At 32.3% G+C, this 20,709-nt stretch overlaps 3 protein-coding genes across 6 annotated transcripts; all 3 read left to right on the top strand.

The window, feature by feature from the left end:
* Window positions 1-4,816: 4,816 nt before the first annotated feature.
* Window positions 4,817-7,484, top strand: LOC117931376 (L10-interacting MYB domain-containing protein-like). Its single transcript, XM_034852350.1, has 3 exons — window positions 4,817-4,925; window positions 6,451-6,777; window positions 6,863-7,484. Exons 2-3 carry the CDS (start codon window positions 6,451-6,453, stop codon window positions 7,475-7,477), a joined length of 942 nt encoding a protein of 313 aa, XP_034708241.1. The 5' UTR covers window positions 4,817-4,925; the 3' UTR covers window positions 7,478-7,484.
* A 213-nt stretch (window positions 7,485-7,697) lies between these two features.
* Window positions 7,698-8,858, top strand: LOC117931456. Its single transcript, XM_034852470.1, has 3 exons — window positions 7,698-8,089; window positions 8,182-8,528; window positions 8,602-8,858. The coding sequence occupies exons 1-3, from the start codon at window positions 7,712-7,714 to the stop codon at window positions 8,618-8,620; spliced, it is 744 nt and encodes a 247-aa protein (XP_034708361.1). The 5' UTR covers window positions 7,698-7,711; the 3' UTR covers window positions 8,621-8,858.
* A 2,063-nt stretch (window positions 8,859-10,921) lies between these two features.
* Window positions 10,922-19,563, top strand: LOC117930105 (protein RIK). Of its 4 annotated transcripts, none has more exons than XM_034850567.1 (12): window positions 10,922-11,077; window positions 11,907-12,129; window positions 13,583-13,681; window positions 13,810-13,844; window positions 13,935-14,010; window positions 14,482-14,607; window positions 14,705-14,782; window positions 15,247-15,340; window positions 15,455-15,569; window positions 16,091-16,613; window positions 18,526-18,805; window positions 18,968-19,563. In XM_034850567.1, the coding sequence occupies exons 1-12, from the start codon at window positions 11,016-11,018 to the stop codon at window positions 19,087-19,089; spliced, it is 1,833 nt and encodes a 610-aa protein (XP_034706458.1). In that variant the 5' UTR covers window positions 10,922-11,015; the 3' UTR covers window positions 19,090-19,563. The 4 variants fall into 4 exon arrangements, with proteins under 4 accessions (XP_034706458.1, XP_034706457.1, XP_034706459.1 ...); XM_034850566.1 differs by having other exon boundaries at window positions 14,696-14,782; XM_034850568.1 differs by lacking the exons at window positions 18,526-18,805; window positions 18,968-19,563 and adding an exon at window positions 17,754-18,483 and having other exon boundaries at window positions 14,696-14,782.
* The last annotated feature ends 1,146 nt before the right edge of the window (window positions 19,564-20,709 follow it).

Raw genomic sequence — 20,709 nt, 5'->3', positions numbered from 1 at the left:
TTATTTTGAAAAAATACTTTTATTTGATGTGGTCAATATGTGAGCTGGCGTTTTTGTTTTTAAAAAAATGTGAGCTGTCGCGTGTCGGAGAGGGGAGTTGTGATCAAGTGCAATGAGGCCAGGGGAGGTGAGCTTTGTGATTGGATGATTTTGTGTTAAGTCAGCGATATGGGATGTTTCTGACCGTTGGATTTGAGGCAATGGTAAGGATGTGCGGGTGCATGGTAGTGGGCGGGAAGGACAGGCGTGGAAGAGACAAGGGGGCAACTGCGGCGGTTTGATGCACGTTTCTGTGTCACTTATGAATCCTCATTTATTGTGGCTGGAGTTGAACGGTGCCGTCGGTGTGTAAAACGGTTTTCATAAATGACTGATTTGCCCTCAAAATTGAGATTAAGGCATGGTCATTTACAGTCTTTTCGGCCATCATCCGACAGTCATTTACAATTTTTAGGGAGACGTTTGGAGGCCCAAATTTAGAAATTTTGAATATTTGGTATTTCTACTTTGAGCTATTTTGACCCAAAAAAAAAAACCAAATTATAAAAAAAGAAAATTATATACACGAATGAACCCTCTAAAAATAACTCAAATTTAATATACTCTAATAATTGAACATTTCCTTTAATCAAATTTTGATAACGTAAAGTACAGTTAAATTTACTAATAATAAAATCAAATTATTTGTTTTAAATTTTCAAAAAAATTGAAGGAAATTGAAATAAATCAATAAAATATCCTTATAAATGAAGACTTAGCTTATTGAAAACCTAAGAAGACTTTGGAACCAATGTAAGATTAGTCTTGTTGGTGCACTTGGGTCATTAAAATTTTTCCATGCACTTAGAGTTGTTAAAAATCATCTTATATCATATCTTTATAAAATTGGATGATTTCACGTTTTTTATTAAACCCTAACCAAATATGCTTTAAAGGGTTTACTTGTAGTTATGGAAGCTTTCTTAAAAGTTCCTAACCTCAATTTGATCAATTTCTAGCATTTACAACGCAATTGGCCGAGGTGCATTTGGTGCACTTGAGACTTCCAATGAGATGTTTTAAGCGATTGAGATAAAAACCTTGACTAATCAAGAATTGGTTGAACCAGTTGCTCAACCGATTAAGATCTAACCTCTTAAACACTAATTGTCACTTGTAAGGACATTTAATGTGAAATAGTTAGTTAATCAATTGAGCTCAAGGTTGAGTTTAAGGGTTTTTGAACTGCTCACCTATAAATTAATATGTTTTAAAAGCTTACATAAATACGAGACCTTAGCTTTTCAAATAGTAACCTATCTTATACTCTCATTCAAAACTTTCAAAGTACATTCATTTCTCAACTTACAAATCCCAAGTGCACCATCAAGTTAATCCTAGATTTTCATTGTCTTGTGAATTTATCTTGCTTCACTAGGATTGAACTTATTCATCTTATTTTTCTTTTATCTTGTGAGAAGAGTTTGTCAACTAAGGTAATTTACATTTAGCAAAAATTTTGCACAATTAAGTTAATATACAAGATAGACTTGAATTTGTTCAATTTAAATAACTTTGTTTCAAAGGCATTTAAGTGAGAATTTAACCATAAACATTATAATTTCTTTCTTAATTAACTCTTCAATATCTAGAATTATCGATTGATCCTTTAGTATTTTAATTAAACTACAGTTTTAAAATTTGGGACATGATAGTCATGCTTGCTACATGGAGTGATAGTGAAACAGAATCGAACATGTACTTCATGACAATTGAAGATCATGAATATGCTAATGATCTCTAAAGTGCATTCGAGGAAATATATCTAGAGAGAAAATTTTCAAGTTTTGGAAAGTAGCTCCATGGACTAAAAAAATATTGAAAATGTAGAATAGACAAAAACCACTTTTGAAAAGGAAGATAAGGAATTGAAAAAAAAAATATGAATAATTGACTTCGTCTCTCCCAAAATTCTCTTGTAGACAAAAAGCTTTTAAAAATGATTCTTATATACCAAAAATATATTTTTGACAAAAAGGGTTAGATTATAAGCCTTTTAAGAATAAAAAAAAATTCAAAAATTATTTTGTGAAAAAAGTATTTAGTTAGCTCATCTACTACTTATGATTTCACTAGAAGAAAGATATCACAATAGTAATACCTATCATTTGAAAAAATTATATTAGTAGTATTTATCATTTAAAAAAATGATCTTCTTGTGAACCCACATTTTTCATGTGCATTTCCAATCAATGGCATGACTCATTTTTTATTATGAAAAACCGATTATTGAAAAGTTGAAGTTGCTACTTATTTTTGTTTATTTTTAGAAGGAAAAACAAAACAAGAAATAAAACCTTAAAATAACGTCTTTTTAAAAGGAAAAATCATATTACGGAACCGAGTCCAAATCCAAGGGTAAGGTTACTTATTAGGAATGTACCATAAGAGCAATATAAAAGTCCAAAACCATTTATATCTTGTATCATTTGAGTTTAAAGTTTTGTATTAGGATTTTGAGAGATTATTTCATATCTACATTTGTAAATCTTTGAGAGGAAAATTCTAAGTATGAGATATCACTTAGGGATTCTCAAGTGTGGGGTATCACTTGAGGGGTTGTTCAAGAGTGAGGTATTTCTTGAGGATTGTAAAGGGTGCTTAAAACCAAAAGTCTAAGAGGTTAATTGAAACCATAATCCAACTATATTGCTTGAAAAAAATGGTTTGGAAGCCTTGAATTAGTGGAACCTCAAGCTTGGAATTGAAGTTAGAAGAGAGTAGATGTAGACCGGGTTGCATCAGACTACTATAAAAATCTTGTATTTACATTCTCTCTTCCTTACTTCTTTATTTTATATGCAATTGTCTTTATATTAATTTTATTATATCTTTGCATATAATCATCTTTTACATTCACATAGTTTAAATTTATAAAAAGAAACCATCACCATATTCACTTCCCTTTAGGATGATAACTTTAGGTTGGATAAGTCAATTTTTTTAACAGTTGGTATCAGAGTTAGGCCTCTTGTTTAAAAACTTAACCATTTAAGAGGATATAACTAATTTACCAAACACATCCCATTTTGAAGGTTTTTCAACCATCCGACCACCATTTTTTTTGGGAACTGATTATTCCCATTGAAAAATAAAAATGACTTGATTTTTAAAATCTACTAATCTTGATCTCTGGGATATCATTGAAAATGTTCCCTACATCCCTTCAAAATAAGAAAATAGAGTAATAGTTCTAAATTTTAAGCAAAAATGAGATGAGCTTAATAAAAAGAAAATTCAATTAAATGCTAAAGTCGTTTATTCCTTACATTGTGTTATTGATAGAAATGAATATAATCGTGTTTGTCAATTTAGGTTGGCTAAATAAATTTAGAGACTATTAGAAATCACTCATGAGGGAACCAACCAAGTTAAAAAGTCTAGAATCAACATCCTTGTGCATGACAATGAATTAATTTCTAAAGTATATCAAGCTTGAAAAGATCAAGGAAATAAGAAAATCTCATTTAAGAGAAGAATCTTTAAGTGTAAACAAAAAGAAGAAAGTCATGATGGCAACATAGAGTGAATGTGATGAAGACTTCATGAAAAAATAATGCACAAATGAGGATGCTAACATGTGCTTCATAACTTTGGATGAACATGGAGACGAGGTCAATTCTAACTCTAACTATAATGAGTTTCAAGATTTATATTTTGATCTTGAAAAATTTGGGCTAAAAAATGTTTCTTGTAAGAAAAAGATTTCTTGTATTCAAAATAAGCTTAATGAGCTTAAGGAAAATAAAAAAGGGCTAGATTACAAGCCTTTTAAAAATAAAAAATATTTTAAAAATTATTTTGTAAAAGAGGCCTCTAGTTTTTCACCTTCAACAATTTGCAATCTTTGTGAAAGAAGAGGTCACATTAGTGATAATTGTCCTTTAAGAAAATCTACTCATGTTTTTCAAAACTCTAAATTATTTTGGATTTTAAAGGAATGAAAGGCTAACCCTCTAGGACCCAAAAAGATATGAATGCCAAATGTTACTTAATTTGTTTTGTAGAGATCCATCCAAGAAAGAAGATATGCTTACCTTGGAAAGAATTCATTAATAATATTAGTAATGATATCCCTTCTAAAACTTAATTTGCAATACCGTTTTATCATTTTGCTAACATTTGGTATAATTTTTGTTAATAATATAATGTTTGGTATCGCATTGATAAAATTAGTATAATTGTTAAACCATGGTTTGAATTAAAAAGAAGATTTTTTTATACTTATGTAAAATTGAATGATCATATGCTTGTATGCCCTAATAATGTTATTCAATGCATGTTCTATATATTTTTAAATGCATATGCTCTCTCATATATCTTTCCAAATCATATTATAAATTAGGAATGCTCCATGATTAAACAATTTTTTATTTGAAAAATGTTCTTAAATAAAAAAATGGGAGAAATAGTAAAGTGATTTCATCTTGCCCATTTCCATATGAAATTATATTATGCTTATTGTTTATTTTTAACTTTTGATATAACGTGATTCTCCTTATATACTTTATTGAGACTTTTTATTGATGAAAAAAAATGGAGTGATGGTAGGTTGCTAACTTGGAAAAAAACATTAAGGGCCTGTTTGTTTAGTGTTTTCAAGAACTGTTTTCTGTTCTTGAAAACAAAAAACACCAAAAACTTGTTTGGTTGAGAGAGTCATTTTTGTTTTTGTTGTTTCCCGTGTTCTCAAAATGGCACTGTTTAGAGAACAACAAAATGTTGTTTTCCCCGTTTTTTTACTGTTTACAGAACAAAATTAAACAACAAAAAAAGGGCTTGTTCTCCGTGTTTTTTTTTTCTTCCCGTTCTCATCTCTTCTCCAGCACAGTCGCGTTGCCTCTTCTCCAACACAGTCGCGACATCTCCGGTAGCAAGAAACGAAGGTAATTTCCACATATGTTGAAGTTATTTTTTATAGATCTAGTAAAATAGGTTTTTTTTTGGCAATATTTGTTAAGGGAAATGTTAGATCTGGGTAATTTCCACATATGAGATTTGAGCTTTTTTTTTTTATCACCTGCTGTTAGTTTCTTTTTTTCCCGTTTATATTTTCCTGTTTGGATGCTGAGAAAAGTGGGGAACGAGAATGAAAATAGAATGAGATCTGAGCTTTTTTTTTTATCACCTGTTGTTAGTTTTTTTTTTTTTTTTTTTTTCCGTTTATATTTTCCTGTTTGGATGCTGAGAAAAGTGGGGAACGAGAATGAAAATAGAAAAAAAAATCTCCTGTTGATTTTTTCCCGTTTTGATTTTTCTTAAGTTGTTCTATTAAAAAAAAACAAAAACCTTGAAGACATGGAAATCAAACGGGAAAATCCAGGATTGAGGGGTAAAATACCTCAAGGAAAATGGAAAAAATGAAGAGAATCAGAAGAAGAAGAGAATCACCAAGAACCCTTTCTCTCTGTAGATCTGGTCTTCCTCTCTCTCATCCAGACTCCAAAGCCCGGTGTTGAATCACTAAGAACCCTTTCTCTCTGTCAATCTGCTCTTCTTCTCGATCTGCTCTTCTTCTCTCTCATCCAGACTCCAAAGCCCTCTTTGCTTCTTCCATTCTTCCCACCGTCCGATTTCATCAAAGCAAAAACAATTAAAAAATTATAATAAAGTAAAAAATAAAATAAAAAATAAAATCAAAATTATTAAATTATTTTCTATATACTACTTCAAACTTATTTTAATTTTTTCATATGATTATATAATTTAAAATATATAAATTTTAATTAATTTTAATGGTATATTTTTGTAATAAATCAAACATTAAAAAATTATTTTAATTTTTTCATATGATTATATAATTTAAAATATATAAATTTTAATTAATTTTAATGGTATATTTTTGTAATAAATCAAACATTAAAAAATTAATTTTTTAACATTATTGAAATCAAAATTATTGAAATCAAACGGTCAACGGGGAATATCCTTACTTGTATTTATTTTTATGACTTATTTATTTTATTTAGATTAGTTATAAATATTAAATTAATTCTTTTTAAATTTTTTTATCTCATCTTAATAGAATATGCTATAATTTTTAATAAAATTAAATATTAAATCAATAAAAAAATAATAAAAATGATTTTATCATGTTTGATTTATTTTAAAAATATATAAAAAAATATTTTAATTTTAAAATTAATCAAATATAAAATTAATCAAACTTACTTTTCTTTCATTTTTTCCCCAATTTTTGTTTCAAATTTTATAAAAACTAAAAAAAAAAAGTCTTTAAAATCTAATTAATATCAAATCTATTTTTATTTTTATTTATTTTTCTTTCATATTTTTATACACTACACTATACGTCAACAATCTTAATTCTCATTTAAACATAGCCTTAAGTTCTATTGGTGGTTTTAAAAGCTGTCTCCTCATAGAGTTTTTATTTGTGATGGGATTGTACAGATGACAACTGAGATAACAGATGTTGAGGATGCAGGAACATGGAGAGGTAATATAGAGAAAATCTTTATTGACATCATGGTAAATGAAGTTAATAAAGGTAACATGGATAGTGGTACATTTAGTACCAACACATGGAGAAGGATCTTACTTGAGGTCAATAGTCAAGGGAAAAGAAATTTCAACTTGAAGCAGCTTAAACAAAAGTTTAATAGACTACGTGCAATGCACCGTGAGTTCTCTGATCTTTTAAAGCATACTGGATTTGGTTGGGATGCTGAAACTAACACAGTGCATGCTCTAGAGGAAACCTGGCAAAATTACATTCGGGTAAAAATAACTTTTAAACTAATTACTTTTTAATTTAAATATTTGGTAAACACTAAGAGTGAATTTTTTTTTTTCCTTCTATTAGGCACACCCAAATGCAAAAAGATTCCGCTCAAAGGGATGCCCAAACTACAACTTGCTGGGATTGATCTTTAATCCATCAACAGCAACCGGTGCCCTCCACTACTCTTCCACCCAAGATCCACCAAACAGTGATGATGAAGATGAGATGGATGACAATTTGGAACATGGTGGAGTGCATGTGGATGTAGATACTGAGATCCCTGATGATCTTCCACAACCAGAAATGGCAGGAGGAGTGACCACCCGTTCTGGAAAGCGTGTAACTGATTCTCTATTAGAGCGTAGAGGTAAGAAAGAATCCAGATTAAGTCAAATGGGAGATGCTTTGAAAGCTTGGGTTGAGGCATCAAAGGCTAGAACAGAAACATCTCGAGCTAGAACTGAGGCATTATTGGCTAGAGTGGACAGATATAAGAGTGGAACTAGTAGTGAAGCTACTAGTGGAGGTACCACTGATTTTAGCATAACAAGGTGCATGGCAGCCTTACAAACCATTGAATTGTTAGATAATGACAAATATTTAAAAGCTGTTGAGAAATTCACAATGCCGGAGTGGAGAGAGATATTTATGAATATGCCTGATGAGAGGAAAATGGCATGGCTTGATAGACTTTAAATGTGAATGTTTGGATGCATAACTATTATGATGACATTGTAATATATACTATTTATCTTTTGGTTAGAATCTTTTACCATGCTCTTTAGTTTGTCATTGTATGGATGTTATTTATGGTTATGAAACTTATATTATAACTACTTTAATATTCATTTCGTGCTATTTTATATTGTGAGTTCATTTGTTTTATGTAGTAACCAATGGATGATAATAGCACAAGCAGTGGTTCACTATATGATTCAACTTCATCTTCTGAAGAGGGTGATGATGATAGAAGGTCATCCTCAGACATGCTATGAACTATTTCGGATGGATAAAGAAACATTTATGAACCTTTGTGATCATCTTAAGAGACATGAAAACTTACAGGATACACGATTTGTCACAGTTGAAGAGGCAGTGGCTATGTTCTTACTAATCGTAGGACATAATGTGAGAATGAGGGTTGTAGCAGACCGTTTTCAACACTCCACAGAGACTGTCGCTCGACACTTTAAAGAAGTTAGACGTGCATTATGTCGACTTGGAAAAATTCTCATATGTCCTAACAATATGACCAATGAGGTGTCTTCATATGTTGCTAGTAATCCTAAATATTTTCCATGGTTTAAGGTAAGAGTTTATAAAAAAATATTTATAAATGTGAATTTCATGACGATTATTTAATTTATTTCCTTAATAATAATAAATGTTTGTTGTTGTAGGACTGTATTGGTGCAATTGATGGCACTCATATTAGTGCATGGGTCCCAGCTGATAGACAAACCAGTTTTAGAGGTAGAAAAACAGTTATAACACAAAATGTTATGTGTGCATGTAATTTTGACATGATGTTTACATTTGTTTATGCTGGTTGGGAAGGAACAGCAAACGATGCACGTGTCTTTTTAGATGCATTGACTAGACCAGAAGTCAATTTTCCTTGGCCAAGTGAAGGAAAATATTATGTAGTTGATTCTGGTTATCCTTGTGTATCTGGATTTTTGCCACCATATCGAGGTGAGCGATATCATTTACAAGAATATCGGGGTAGACGTAATCAACCTATCAGGTATAAAGAACTTTTTAATTATAGACATTCATCTCTTCGAAATATTATTGAAAGATGTTTTGGTGTTTTGAAGGCCCGATTTCCAATATTAAGGATGATGCCTTGTTATAAGCCAAGTAGGCAACCATCAATTGTTGTTGCATGTTGTACCCTTCATAATTGGATTCGTCTATCAACTCGGAATGATCAATTGTTTAGAGAATATGAGGTAGAAGACCTTTCAATCGAAGGTGAAGAAGAGAGCACAAGTAGCAGAAACCATTCAATTGATTTATCAGATGAGAGTGCAGCAGCTATGGCAGCTTGTAGAGATCAAATTGCTGAAGTGATGTGGGCAAATTATATTAATGTCAATCCATGACTTATCTTATTTTTAATTTTAAATATTTGTCAACACTTTAGTGTTTTGTTAGAATTTATATATATTTGTTAACTTAACTAGTTCTCATTAGTGTTATGTGATGTTTGTTATAATTTCTAATGATTAAATATTGCTTATAAATTTAATTTATAATTGTACAAGTAGGATGGACAAAAGACCCAGGTGAAATACATACATCATATTTTATTTTATTTTTAATAATTTATCAACTTATATAAAAATTTAAAATTAAATAATTTTTTAAATTTAAATGAAATGTGTATTTAAAAATATTTATAATTTATAATATAAAGTTACTTGAAGAAAATATTTTATTAATTGGAAAAGAAAAAAAACATCTTTCAAACATGTTTTTTTATTAACTAAGCCAAACATGTTTTTTTTTGTTTTTGAGAACAAAAACTGTTTTTCAAAATTCAGTTCCCAAACACAATTTTTTTTCTAAAAACACCAAAAACTGTTCTTAAAAACTATTCTCAAAAACTGTTTTTCAGAACAGTTTTCAAAAACAGCAACCAAACAGGCCCTAATATTTGATTTTAGCAATTCTATCCATAGTGATGCAATATGTCTAATTTGTCATATTTGTATGGTGAGTATTCTAGAAGAATGGCGAGACGTTATGTGGAATGTATCTTCCTTATCTCATTTTGACGTCATTACAAATAAATAATTATTATTGTAAGAAGCAAAATTCAATACTATCTATGATGGAAGTTAAGTATATTACCGTTCGATTGTATTGTGTACAAATGCTTTGATGAAATAAAATTTATCTGATTTTGGTTTATATTTTGTTCATATTTCCATAAATTGTGATAATACAAAGGCTTTGTTTATATATTTATATGCGTGTTACTTTTGGATATATTTATTGTTTTAGATACGCTTTCGTATTAGAATGCCTTGCCTTGCTTTTCCTTGAGTGTATGACTAAGTTTGAATTAGTTTGTCTTAATAATTTTGCAGAGATAATATGTGGAGTGGTTAAAAGCAATACCGATATTATCAAAAAGTAGTACTTATGATAGTTAAATATAGTACTCATATTATTAAAGAGTAGTATTGGATGATAAAAGATACTACTAAAAAAAAAATTGTATAAAATCCTAATTATTTGTAGGTGAATATATTAAACTTGAATTTCTATTTTTTTTTTTCAATTTATGTATAAAAACACACTTTTCTCAAAATAAAAAATAAAAAATAAAAATCCCAAGTGTCCACAAATGATAACTTCCAAAAATGGCCATATGAAATACCTTACAAACCATTTATGTTATTAAATGTATTCATTTTTATTTTATTATTATTATTTTTTAACTTTACAAACTCTTCTATATTGCTTTTTTTTTTTTTTATAATAAATTTTGTCCTTTGTATTTTACAAATTCAAGCATTTTCTTAAATAAACTCATTTTTTCTTTTCTTTTTTTAATTATATATATTCTAAAATTATCAATTTTTTAAGATAAACATTATAATTATATTTTTTCATTAAAAATGTTAGTAATTGAAATTTTTTTAACAATGAATCATAATATTTTAAATTTAACATAATTTTTTTTTATTTTAAGAGGAATAGTAATTATAAGGAATAGACATAAAATAAAGGGATAATAGTTGTTTTAATAAATAAGGTAATGATAATTTTCTTACATAATAAAAAAAAATATTACTTTTTTTTTATAAAAAAAAGATGATAATATGTTTAAAAAAAATATAAAATAATTATTAATATTTTAATAAATTTATAAATGACAAATATTAATAATATTATATTTAAAATAATTATAAAAAAATACAAGTCATTTTAAAAAGAAGTAAATAACTCACTTTTTATCACGTGTAAAAATAAAAATCGCGTATAAAATAATTGAAATTGTTATGAATTTTAGGACCCAGACCCAACGGGCTCGCACTGCGTGCCACGTGTTCAACTTAGAAACTCACGTGACCTGTATGACATGCCAGGATATAAGTGGCTGTCTCCCTCCACCGCATCCTCCCTCCCACAGGTATTACCCGAAATCTCAATCTCCGAAAAGCGAAGCTGGGGCTTCACCAGGTGCAGAATTGAGAATCCTCAGAGAAAGCAAAATAATATGATAGAGGACAGCTGCCCTAGGCCTGCTTCTTCCGATGAAGCTTCTGCTATTAGACAACGGTACTTTTTCCAAACCCTTATTCCACATATCTCATTTCAATTCCACTGTTTACGAGATTTAGGGTTTTGAGATTGAAGACTCGTATAATTCCCAGTATTGTCCAGATTTAGGGTTTCTAGGTTCAGTGAGAACCAGATAATCGATCAAAGATTAAAAAAATTCGTATAATTTGCACTATCGATTGTATCCAGGGTTTTAAGATTGAAGGAAATTTGTGTAGTTCAGATTTAGGGATTCGCCACATTATTGCTCTGTTTATAGGATTTAGCGTTTTTCCGCAACAATAAATCGATCAATGGATCGATTGGTTGGTGTTGGGGCCATGTGTTAGTGTTTTGGGTTTGTTTAAAGATGGTAATGCTAGGTTTTGTCACCAAACTTGTGGTCGGATAGAGACGGTGCATGAAAGCCCTTCATTTCAGCACTATCATTTTCCCAAAAAATAAAATTGAATTTAGGGTATGTGCAATTCAAGACATTGATGATTTTGTATTGTTAGTAGATTTAGAGTTTTGCTACCATTCTGTGCTCTTATGTATGCGTCTATTTTTAAAAAGGATGTGCTGGGTTTTACAAAGTAACTTACCGGACTGTTTCCCAAATAAAAACAGTTCCCTTAAATGAGGTTTATTTTGCAAAATACTACTAGATATTTCAATTTGTCAATGGGCAAAGTAGTTGGGTGAATCAATTGTTTTGCCAAAACCAAAATTACAATCTGGACATTTTCAATTTAAGACATTGAGGTTCAGTGATCTAATATTGTTTAATAACAACATCTTATTCTTTGATTTTATGCAATATTTTAACTGTGATTATGTGTTACAGAAAGAAGAGAAAGTGGGATCAGCCTGCAGAATCATTGGTTTCCGCCGGAGTTGCACCACCTGGGGTTCTTCCATTGGGCAATGTGGGACCTCTTGTTGGGATTCCGCTTGCTGGTGTAGCTCCACCATCTAGTGCTCTTTTGACAAATGTGACCATACCCCCGGTGTTTCAAACATCTTCAATACAGCCACATGCTTCTGCAATCGTCCAAAAATTAAATCAAGTGAGATTTATGGTTCCAAAATGCAATAATTGAATTTCTCTTAGAGGGACACTGAAATTTCACCTAGCTTCCATTAAAAAGACTAATGGAAGGGAAAAAGAAAAGAAAAGAAAAATTAAAGATTGATGAGTTTGGAAATTTAGACATAATTTTTATTATATTTCATTTTCCTTCATAGTTTCCATCTCAAACAAACAATGGAAATTAATAATCATTTTGATATTTCTCCTTCCACTTGCAGTTTTTGAGATCTTGGGGGGACATAAAGTTTTGAAGAAAAAAGGCGTGAAAATTTATGTTTATAAATTTAAAAAGTGTTATAGGGAGTTTGGGGACAGATAAGATACAGAATCATAATTATCCACCTTAGCCAATGCTTTATCTGGAAGAAAACCATTATGGAAAAAACTTAAACAAATCATTACTCATATTTATGTATTGCACATTTATATATCACTAGAAGAAAAATAGGAGAACATGTTTGGAGATTGATAAGATTTTTAAGAGATTCTTTTTTTGGCAGGCAAATAATAAAAAATGCACAGGAATTTGGTGAAAAACTCTCTTCTATAATTTGAGAACTATTTTTTTCTGGTATCTTAATAGAGTAATGTGATAACTATAGCAAGGTGCAACATCTACATTATGGTTATCGATTTGACAACAAGTGGAAAATAATTTTTTTCAAATTTTTATCTAATGATTATCTCACAAATCAAAATGTATCATCTTTTGCTTCTTCATGCTTTGATTCTTTTGGTTTTAATTTTCATTTGTTATTGATATTCTCTTCTAAATTGACACTAGAAGAAAGGTTAATCTAAGCTCATAGTTTGATTAAATTTTTTTTGGAAAAGTTCACTTGTGGAGCGAGACCTGAATATGAATTATTTAGAAAAGAAAAGCTATAAAATTGAATATATCTTAGAACTTGCAGGATAATTCAAGTATTTTTCTTGGAAATGGGAACTGCTGTACAAAATATATATTTAATATTGAGGGCTACAAATAAAAACATTGCTGGAGGGGGCCATCATCATCTATTTTGGACTGGAGAAGAGATGTCTAGTGGTGGAAAACATCACTCTGAAACACTGGTGTAACTTTTACTACAAGGCTTTTTGGCCTTCAATAGCTGTTAGGACTACTTTCAGCTTGGTTTGATCTTTTAGCTAAACCTTGCTGCCTATTCGAAAGATTTTTTTTTAAAAAAAAAAGAAAGAAGGAAAAACCTTCTTGAAAAGCTTCTTTTTTGATATATAAGCAGTAGAGGTCTATTGGTGGGGGGTGCATTAAGTTCTTGATGCAGCTTTTGTTCAGTGCCACCACTACCCTTGACTTCCCTGCATTGTTTTTTGTGGATAATTTCCAATTTGTTTTTGAGTTTACATTTCTGTTTTAGCATGTATTTACAGTGACTTTTTATTTTTATTTTATTTTACTTTTGCATCAGCCAAAGATCCAAGATGAGTTAATTGCACGAGAGATTATTATAAACGATGCAGAGTCTACTGTTCGCTACAAGCTCACAAAACGGCAGATGCAGGAAGAGGTGAATATTGTTTGTATTGTTGTCATGGTCAAAAGATAACTGATAAGCATATTGTTATTATATTAGAACTTTAAGGTTCTTTTCTGTTTTTATGAGGTGTACGATTGATTATTTTTCTAATATTTCAGATTCAGAAGTGCACTGGTGCTGTGGTGATAACTAGGTTTGTTGCCAGTCATTAAAGGCACTTGCTTAGGATACTCTAGACACTCTTTATTTATGAATAAACTGAAAATGCTGAATTCCTCTGCAGGGGCAAGTATCGTCCTCCTAATGCTCTGCCTGATGGGGAAAAGCCTCTATATCTTCACATTTCTGCTGGAGCTCACGTAAGCAATGATTCTTATGAAGCATTGAAAATTTAAATAATTGAAAACTTCTCAGAGATGTCTAACTTAATTTTATGAAGACATTGTGTAGGGATGCATGGTCCAATAAAAAACATGGTCAAATATGAAGAAAATGTATAGGGAAGCATGCTTAAAGAATTATTTGGTATAACCCAACATGGTTCAGATGCATCATGGATTGAGGTGGAAAAAGGAATTCCTTTGGCTTAGCCTTTTTTTGTGAAACATAAACCTGATGGCACAACTGTTGAATTTTTAAAGTCTCAATCCACTTTCTAACTACCCTATCGATAGATGGTTTTGTTTTCTTGTATACTAAAAAGGGATGGGAAGGGGGGAAGGGAAACTAAGATTCAAAATCTTTTATTTTATTCAGTTTTTTTGTGACGATCAATAGAGGGTTAAGAAATTGAATATGCATTCCATTAAAACTGTGGATTGCCTTTGCAGTTAAAAGATACTGCCGAACGTATTAAAGCAGTTGATCGCGCAGCTGCCATGGTTGAAGAAATGCTGAAACAGGGTCAGAATTCCGAGTCAGTTCCTTCCAATTCTCATTTGGCTGGAAACACTGGGGTAAAGATATACTTGCATTATGTTGCTAGCTTTGTTAGTTGACACTCTGATGATTTACACAATGAATATGGTTCCCTAACTGAATCAGGTTACTCAGGCACCAAGCACATGTGTGTTTTTGGGCTTTGAAGCAGACCCGTCCTTGAACATTGCCGCTCGTATTCGTGGACCAAATGTGAGCCTTTTTTTAAACTTTACTTTTTCTCTACCTTACACAAATATACTTATCTTAGGGTTTGTGTTACCTTGTTCTAGGCTGTGTTTGATTGTCCATTTCTGACTAAAATTTATAATCGAAGTGGTTGTACTGTATAAATTTGATAACTGTATAGTAATATGTTCTAGTTTATATCTTTTATGCCATCAATTTTTTAGTTCTATCTTTCTATCAAAAAAAAAAAAAAAGGGTTCTATCCATGTTTTTCAAGGTTTCATGAGTGCATCTATTTGTCCTTCTTAAACCTTTTCCCTGCTTCTTGTTTTTTTGGTTTGAGCTCTGGTGTACTACTATTCAATTTTAAAGTTCATATTTCACATGATGAAGATGAGAGATTCTAATGTTTGAAGCTTTCTCTGACATCTCCATACGATTGGGAGAGATTTTTTTTTGTTGTGGGTGGTTTGGTTTTGTACTTGCAGGACCAGTATATAAATCACATTATGAATGAAACAGGAGCAACTGTCTCACTAAGAGGACGTGGTTCAGGAAATTCTGAGAGTCCAAATGGCGAAGGTGCTAACTTCATTGCATGCTATGTGATCTTCTTGTGGCCCTGATGTTATATATCATTCAGGGTGTCATTGTTTCGTCTTCTACCTTTATGTACTTCTTTCATTGTTCTTGCAGGACAGCAACCACTGCATTTGTTCTTGTCAAGTAATAATCTAAAAGGACTTGAAGATGCAAAGCTTTTGGCTGAAAACCTCTTGGATACAATATGTGCTGAGTGTGGTGCCTCCAGGTATAATTAGGTTCAAATTATGTGTGGTTGCATGTGAGACTAGTAAGGGATGTGCTAAAAAGGCAAAGAAAGGTGTTCCTGGCACACCATGGGTTTGGATGCAATTTGATTAACCCTCTTAAATATGGTCTGAGGGGAATGTGAATATTATTTTCTTCATAGATAGCTTCTATTTAGAGTGTGTTAAATACCATAGTTTTGTTGTAACAAAAAGTCTGTTTGGTTACCAGCTGCTATCCCTCACAAAATATTTTGGCACTTTATTTAATGAATATAGATTTCTGTATTATTCTGATGTGTATTATTAATATGAATTTCAACCAGCCTGTAAAGTTCCATGTCATGTTTGTGGAAATTTTGTTTTTAATAAGTTTTTCAGTGTTCAATATCACATCAATTTGTGCATTTTTCTTGATATGCGGTCTATATGAATAAGTTGGTATTTTATAATTTATATAATTTCACTTCATATGGTAGTTTGATTTAGGTAATGACTTCTGGTCATTTTTTCACTGTTGCAGGGCCTCATCATGTAAGGTTTATGGTGCTGTTCCGCCCCCGCTGCAGTTATTGGTTGGTGTTCAGAGTTCTGGGAATGAGTTAAATGTAAAAACAAGTTCAACTGCTTGTTTGGCATCATCGGCTGTGAGCTCTACACCAACTCCATTAGTTTCCCCTCTGACCGTTCCTGGGGTTTCTATGGGATTTTCTCAAGGAGCAGTATCACAATGTGGGGGATTTTTCAATTCTGGACAGCCTCAATCAAACCTGGTTTGTTATCCCCCACCTTCATTAACTGCTGGAACAAGCTATAGTGGATATGGTGGGATATATCCCCAAGCCACACCTTTACAACAAGTTGCCCTAGCCCTCAGGCAGTCTCCTTCTCCTGTCACTTCCACAATTGCTCCTTCAACATCATCTGCGAGCACAGTGCCAAAGTCGAGTGCTGCATCATTTTCTGAGAAGGAAAAAAGGCTTCCACAAAGACGAAAATTTCAGGAGTTACCAGTTGCTTTGAAGGGGCCTACAAAACCTCAACAGGTATGGATGCATTTTCTCCTTGTATTTTTGGCTTCAGGCAGCTGTAAGTATCATCATTTATTTGTTTGCATTTTGAAATTAAGTTCTTAAAGCTCCTTTTATATTTTGGGAAGGTTGAGTGAAATGAAAGGAAAATGCTGAAAACTGCTTAAAAATTGGATGACTTGCTCAAGCTATTTTTGGCATTGTCCTTCCCTTTATTTCTTTCTTCCTAAGATCCAAATGGAGCCTAAGAGTAATCCAAAAAACATGCACATGCACACTCACAAACACTCAAAAACTGATGGAACAAGGAGTGAACATTGCCAAGATTTGATTAAAAGAATGAATAAAGGGATGAACATTTTCTACAGTTGTTGTGTGAGAGCTTTCTTAAGATGGACAATTAGCAAAATTTGTGATGACTGACAAGGGAATGAATTATTTTCTTTGGTTAAAAGCATATCTGGTCTTCATTTCCTTAAGGTAGTGAAACGGTATGCAAGATGCACTAGACTACAACTTAATCAGCTAAGCATTTTGTCTGTGTTTACTAAAGCCAACATGACCAGCTGGTTCAATTGGCCAACTGGTGACGTGACCAATTGGCTGGTCTAGGTTGCACTAAATACCCCACATCATATCTGTGTGTGCATGTTTATGCATGTTGTGAGGGAGGGAGGATGGGGGATGGGTGTGGTCGGTGTTTTAATGGTGTTGTGTTTGTTGGGTTGGTGGTGATGTATGTGGTGTTTGATTCATTGTGGTCCAGTAAGTCTGGTGTTCTTGTGTTTGCAGGAGCAGTATGTGCCACGCAGCACATACTTTGGTGGTGGCTTTATTGTATTTTGGCACTGCCTTGAATTACAGTTTTCATGCGTTTCAGTTTTGGAACATTTCAGCCTGAACCCATAGCATGAAACATGTATAATCTTTCACACACACAGACAATATCTGTACACGTTACATTGACATTTATTCATATCAGCATATCTAGTTTCATGAATATTTTGGCTAAATGTCTTCTTTCTCATTGAAATGTATTGTATCTTGTACTAATTTTGGCTACTTAATATTCCAGGTATTTTCTCTGACCTTCTAAGAAGTTAACAGGCCGATATTGGACATCTCTATTGGACCATTGGTTTATATGTGTCACAGGGTTATCAGTTATGGAGGTGCCATGTGACAGGCGCTTGCTGCTTCAAAGCTTTGATCAGGAACCATCTAAGATTTTATGCTGTTTCTATTTTTTCCTAGATGCTATGTAGGGAAGTTTTCCATGTCTTTTTAAGTGCACACAATATTTGTGTTCTGTGGTTATAGTAGTCCAGTGTCAGTTTCCTTAATGGGAGCTTCAGCCAGAACCTCTTCAGGAGAAGCATGAGATATGGAAGTGGCAGCAGCCATGCAAGGAGCAGCTGAAACTGGATTCCTATTCCTAAAACCCAATAACATTTTTTCCCATGTGTGATAAGCACAAATATACACAAGAGCCCCCAATTTGGTCTTATTCTGTTCTGTGTTTGTGTATCCTTTAGAGCTAATCTGTTTTAACTGTAGTTCCAGGAAAGAAATTAACTTCTAATGTGCATGGTCATCTATAGAGCCAACTCCAAACCTTCACCCAAAACACTTGATTGCTAATACTCGAAAATTAAGTTCAATAGCCTCTGGTTACTCTCAAGTACTCTCCTAGTCATACTGTTCACTCTCCCACAATGCTTGATCACCTTTCTCTATCTCTTCCTTTTGTAGGTTTCTTCCCTTTTTATATAATTTTTTTTTATAGTGCTTTTGCTTTTTTAGACAGTATTGAGTGTTCTATCAAGAATCAAAGTTGTTTTGAAAATTGATCTGTTTGATGTAGTTATACATCGTTATTTCTCTATCATTGAGGTATTGGATTTGGGATTTTTATTCCTTGTTACAGGGATTGCAATTACCAAGTGAAACTACTTCAGGTTTGACTGTGAGAAATAGTTCGACCATGCCAGCTCCAAGGAAGTTGGTTCAGCCATCATCCAATGGAATGCCACCACCACCTCCTAAAGGGACAATGGGCCCACTACCACCACCACCACCAAAATTCAGTTCACCTGCAAGAACTATGGCTCCACCGCCACCGCCCCCTAAATTCAATTCATCCACCACTATTCCGGAAGTGGATGATAAGAATGTATTGAATAAATCAAAATCAGACACAGTCCCTGGTAATAATAAAAACTCTGCTTTGTTTTACCATTTAAGATTCTAAAGCATATGCTGCAGGAGCATTCCTTGTTTAGTCATGTTTGCTGAGCATTCCTTGTTTTGCTGAATGGTGAATCTGATTCTACTTTTATTTGTATCTCTAACCATTTTAGTTGTTTCAGATACATTGAGTAAGCTGATGGAATATGGGGAGGAAGATGATGATCCTGATGAAGCAGGTGAAGAATCCTGTAAAAACAACTCTAGTGTGGCAGTGGCTCCAAAACCATTCTGGGCTGTGTGAATCGTTGCTTGCTTCAATTGGTTAATTTTGTGGATGAATGGCAATGCTTCTTTTGGGGCCGTAAAAATTGTGTTTTGGCTAGAGGCTGATGAAGCACCTGTACAGTGTGACAGTGCCTGGTGGTTAAAGGATTTTGGTTCAAGATAATTAGATTACACCAGCTACTTTCTTGGTAGCATTTGAAGACTGTTTTCTTGGCATGATTGGTGGGGTGGGTGTTGCAGGGACATGAGGGACTTGTAATGTTAGGACATGATTTTGGGCATCGAGTGCTAGGTGTAGACTAATAGTTTAGCAATTTAAGCCAAGACTTTGTACATTAGAAACATCAATTGTAATAGGTTTGCCATTTTATGGTGTTAAAAGAGTAGTTTCAAACTGGTTACTAACCAGTGTTCCAAACAGATGATTTTCCCACCTTCAGCGTTGGAAATTGTTGATTCTATGGGAGAAAGGAACAAAACAATTTTCCCAGAGCAGCTTCTTTATATATTTATATTTATATTTTATTTTTTATCGTTTGTTTGTTTGTTTTAATGTTTTCCCCCAACTTTACAGCTGATACTGCCTTTCTTTCCTAAGATGAAAGACCCTGAAGAGAGTGGTGCTTTGATCTTGCAAAAGGACAAGACTGAGTGCAAGGCTATGTGATTTGTGTGAGGTCTCACTCACGCAACACAAGTGGCAGCAGCCTGTCAGCAACTAGATGAAAGAGTTGTCCTTAATTTCTTTGAATGGGGATGGGAAAAAGGAATATGACTAGGCATATGCATGTCAACCACAAGTAAATATCATAGAGGGAATGGTGCAGAGAAACTGATGTATATATGCTATATCCGTTTGATGGTGACGATTAGTCTAAATTCTAAACTTCTGTTTAAAATAAAATTATCATAAAAAGGTACAAATTAAAAAATAAATCATTCTAAAAATGTCATAAATCTTAAAATAAACTTACTTTGGACTTAAAGGGTTTTTCTTTTTTCTTTTTAAGAAATTAATTGCTAGCAACCCAAGGACACAAGGCAGTATTGCAGTATAAAATCCAAACTATAAATGCTTCAATCCAAGTCTACCAACAGAAAATCCAACAAGCCAACAAATAAAGCAAGAGGCACGGTATGTGCAGGTAAAATAAATCAAAGGAATACCAAATTTTCAGAATGGAAAAACTAGTATGAAGCTTTCTTTCATTTTCAAGAACTACAAATGGGCATACCAAGTTTTCGCTAGTTTTTATAACAACAATAAAGATTGATAGAAATACACAATCTTGAGTTAAAACTATGTGTGAAGAGGCGTGGGAGAATATTGCTTGAACGCTTGTAATCATAATCATTGTCAAATTACCACTTCTTTTTCTTTACTTCTACCGTAAAGCCAAATGCAACAGACCCAATTGGGTTGATGTTGCCCCACTTATAGGAATCATGAAAATAAGACTTTTAAGTTAAGAATCTTTATTGGTTATTTCATTGATCAATTTTCTTATTTTAAGTTATGAATGAAACTAGAATTATGAGAACCATTCTATTTCCATATTACAAATCTCTTGACCTTTATATTCACAGAGAAAAAAAGAAATTTCAAGAGAAGATTTTCTTCAAAAGCCTCTTTTTT

This window comes from Vitis riparia, chromosome 14, assembly GCF_004353265.1.
Source record: "Vitis riparia cultivar Riparia Gloire de Montpellier isolate 1030 chromosome 14, EGFV_Vit.rip_1.0, whole genome shotgun sequence".
NCBI lineage: Eukaryota > Viridiplantae > Streptophyta > Magnoliopsida > Vitales > Vitaceae > Vitis > Vitis riparia.
Note: the sequence above shows the minus strand (reverse complement) of the source record. Positions and strands in the feature narration are given on the sequence as shown.

What these genes read in the sequence shown, in the direction of transcription:
- LOC117931376 (XM_034852350.1), top strand. Translation starts at nt 6,451, where the DNA reads ATGACAACTGAGATAACAGATGTTGAGGATGCAGGAACATGGAGAGGT. An exon ending in CCTGGCAAAATTACATTCGG is followed by an intron (nt 6,778 to 6,862) that starts GTAAAAATAACT and finishes TCCTTCTATTAG; the next exon opens with GCACACCCAAATGCAAAAAG.
- LOC117931456 (XM_034852470.1), top strand. Translation starts at nt 7,712, where the DNA reads ATGATTCAACTTCATCTTCTGAAGAGGGTGATGATGATAGAAGGTCAT. An exon ending in AATATTTTCCATGGTTTAAG is followed by an intron (nt 8,090 to 8,181) that starts GTAAGAGTTTAT and finishes TTGTTGTTGTAG; the next exon opens with GACTGTATTGGTGCAATTGA.
- LOC117930105 (XM_034850566.1), top strand. Translation starts at nt 11,016, where the DNA reads ATGATAGAGGACAGCTGCCCTAGGCCTGCTTCTTCCGATGAAGCTTCT. An exon ending in ATTTGGCTGGAAACACTGGG is followed by an intron (nt 14,608 to 14,695) that starts GTAAAGATATAC and finishes TAACTGAATCAG; the next exon opens with GTTACTCAGGCACCAAGCAC. An exon ending in CTCGTATTCGTGGACCAAAT is followed by an intron (nt 14,783 to 15,246) that starts GTGAGCCTTTTT and finishes TTGTACTTGCAG; the next exon opens with GACCAGTATATAAATCACAT.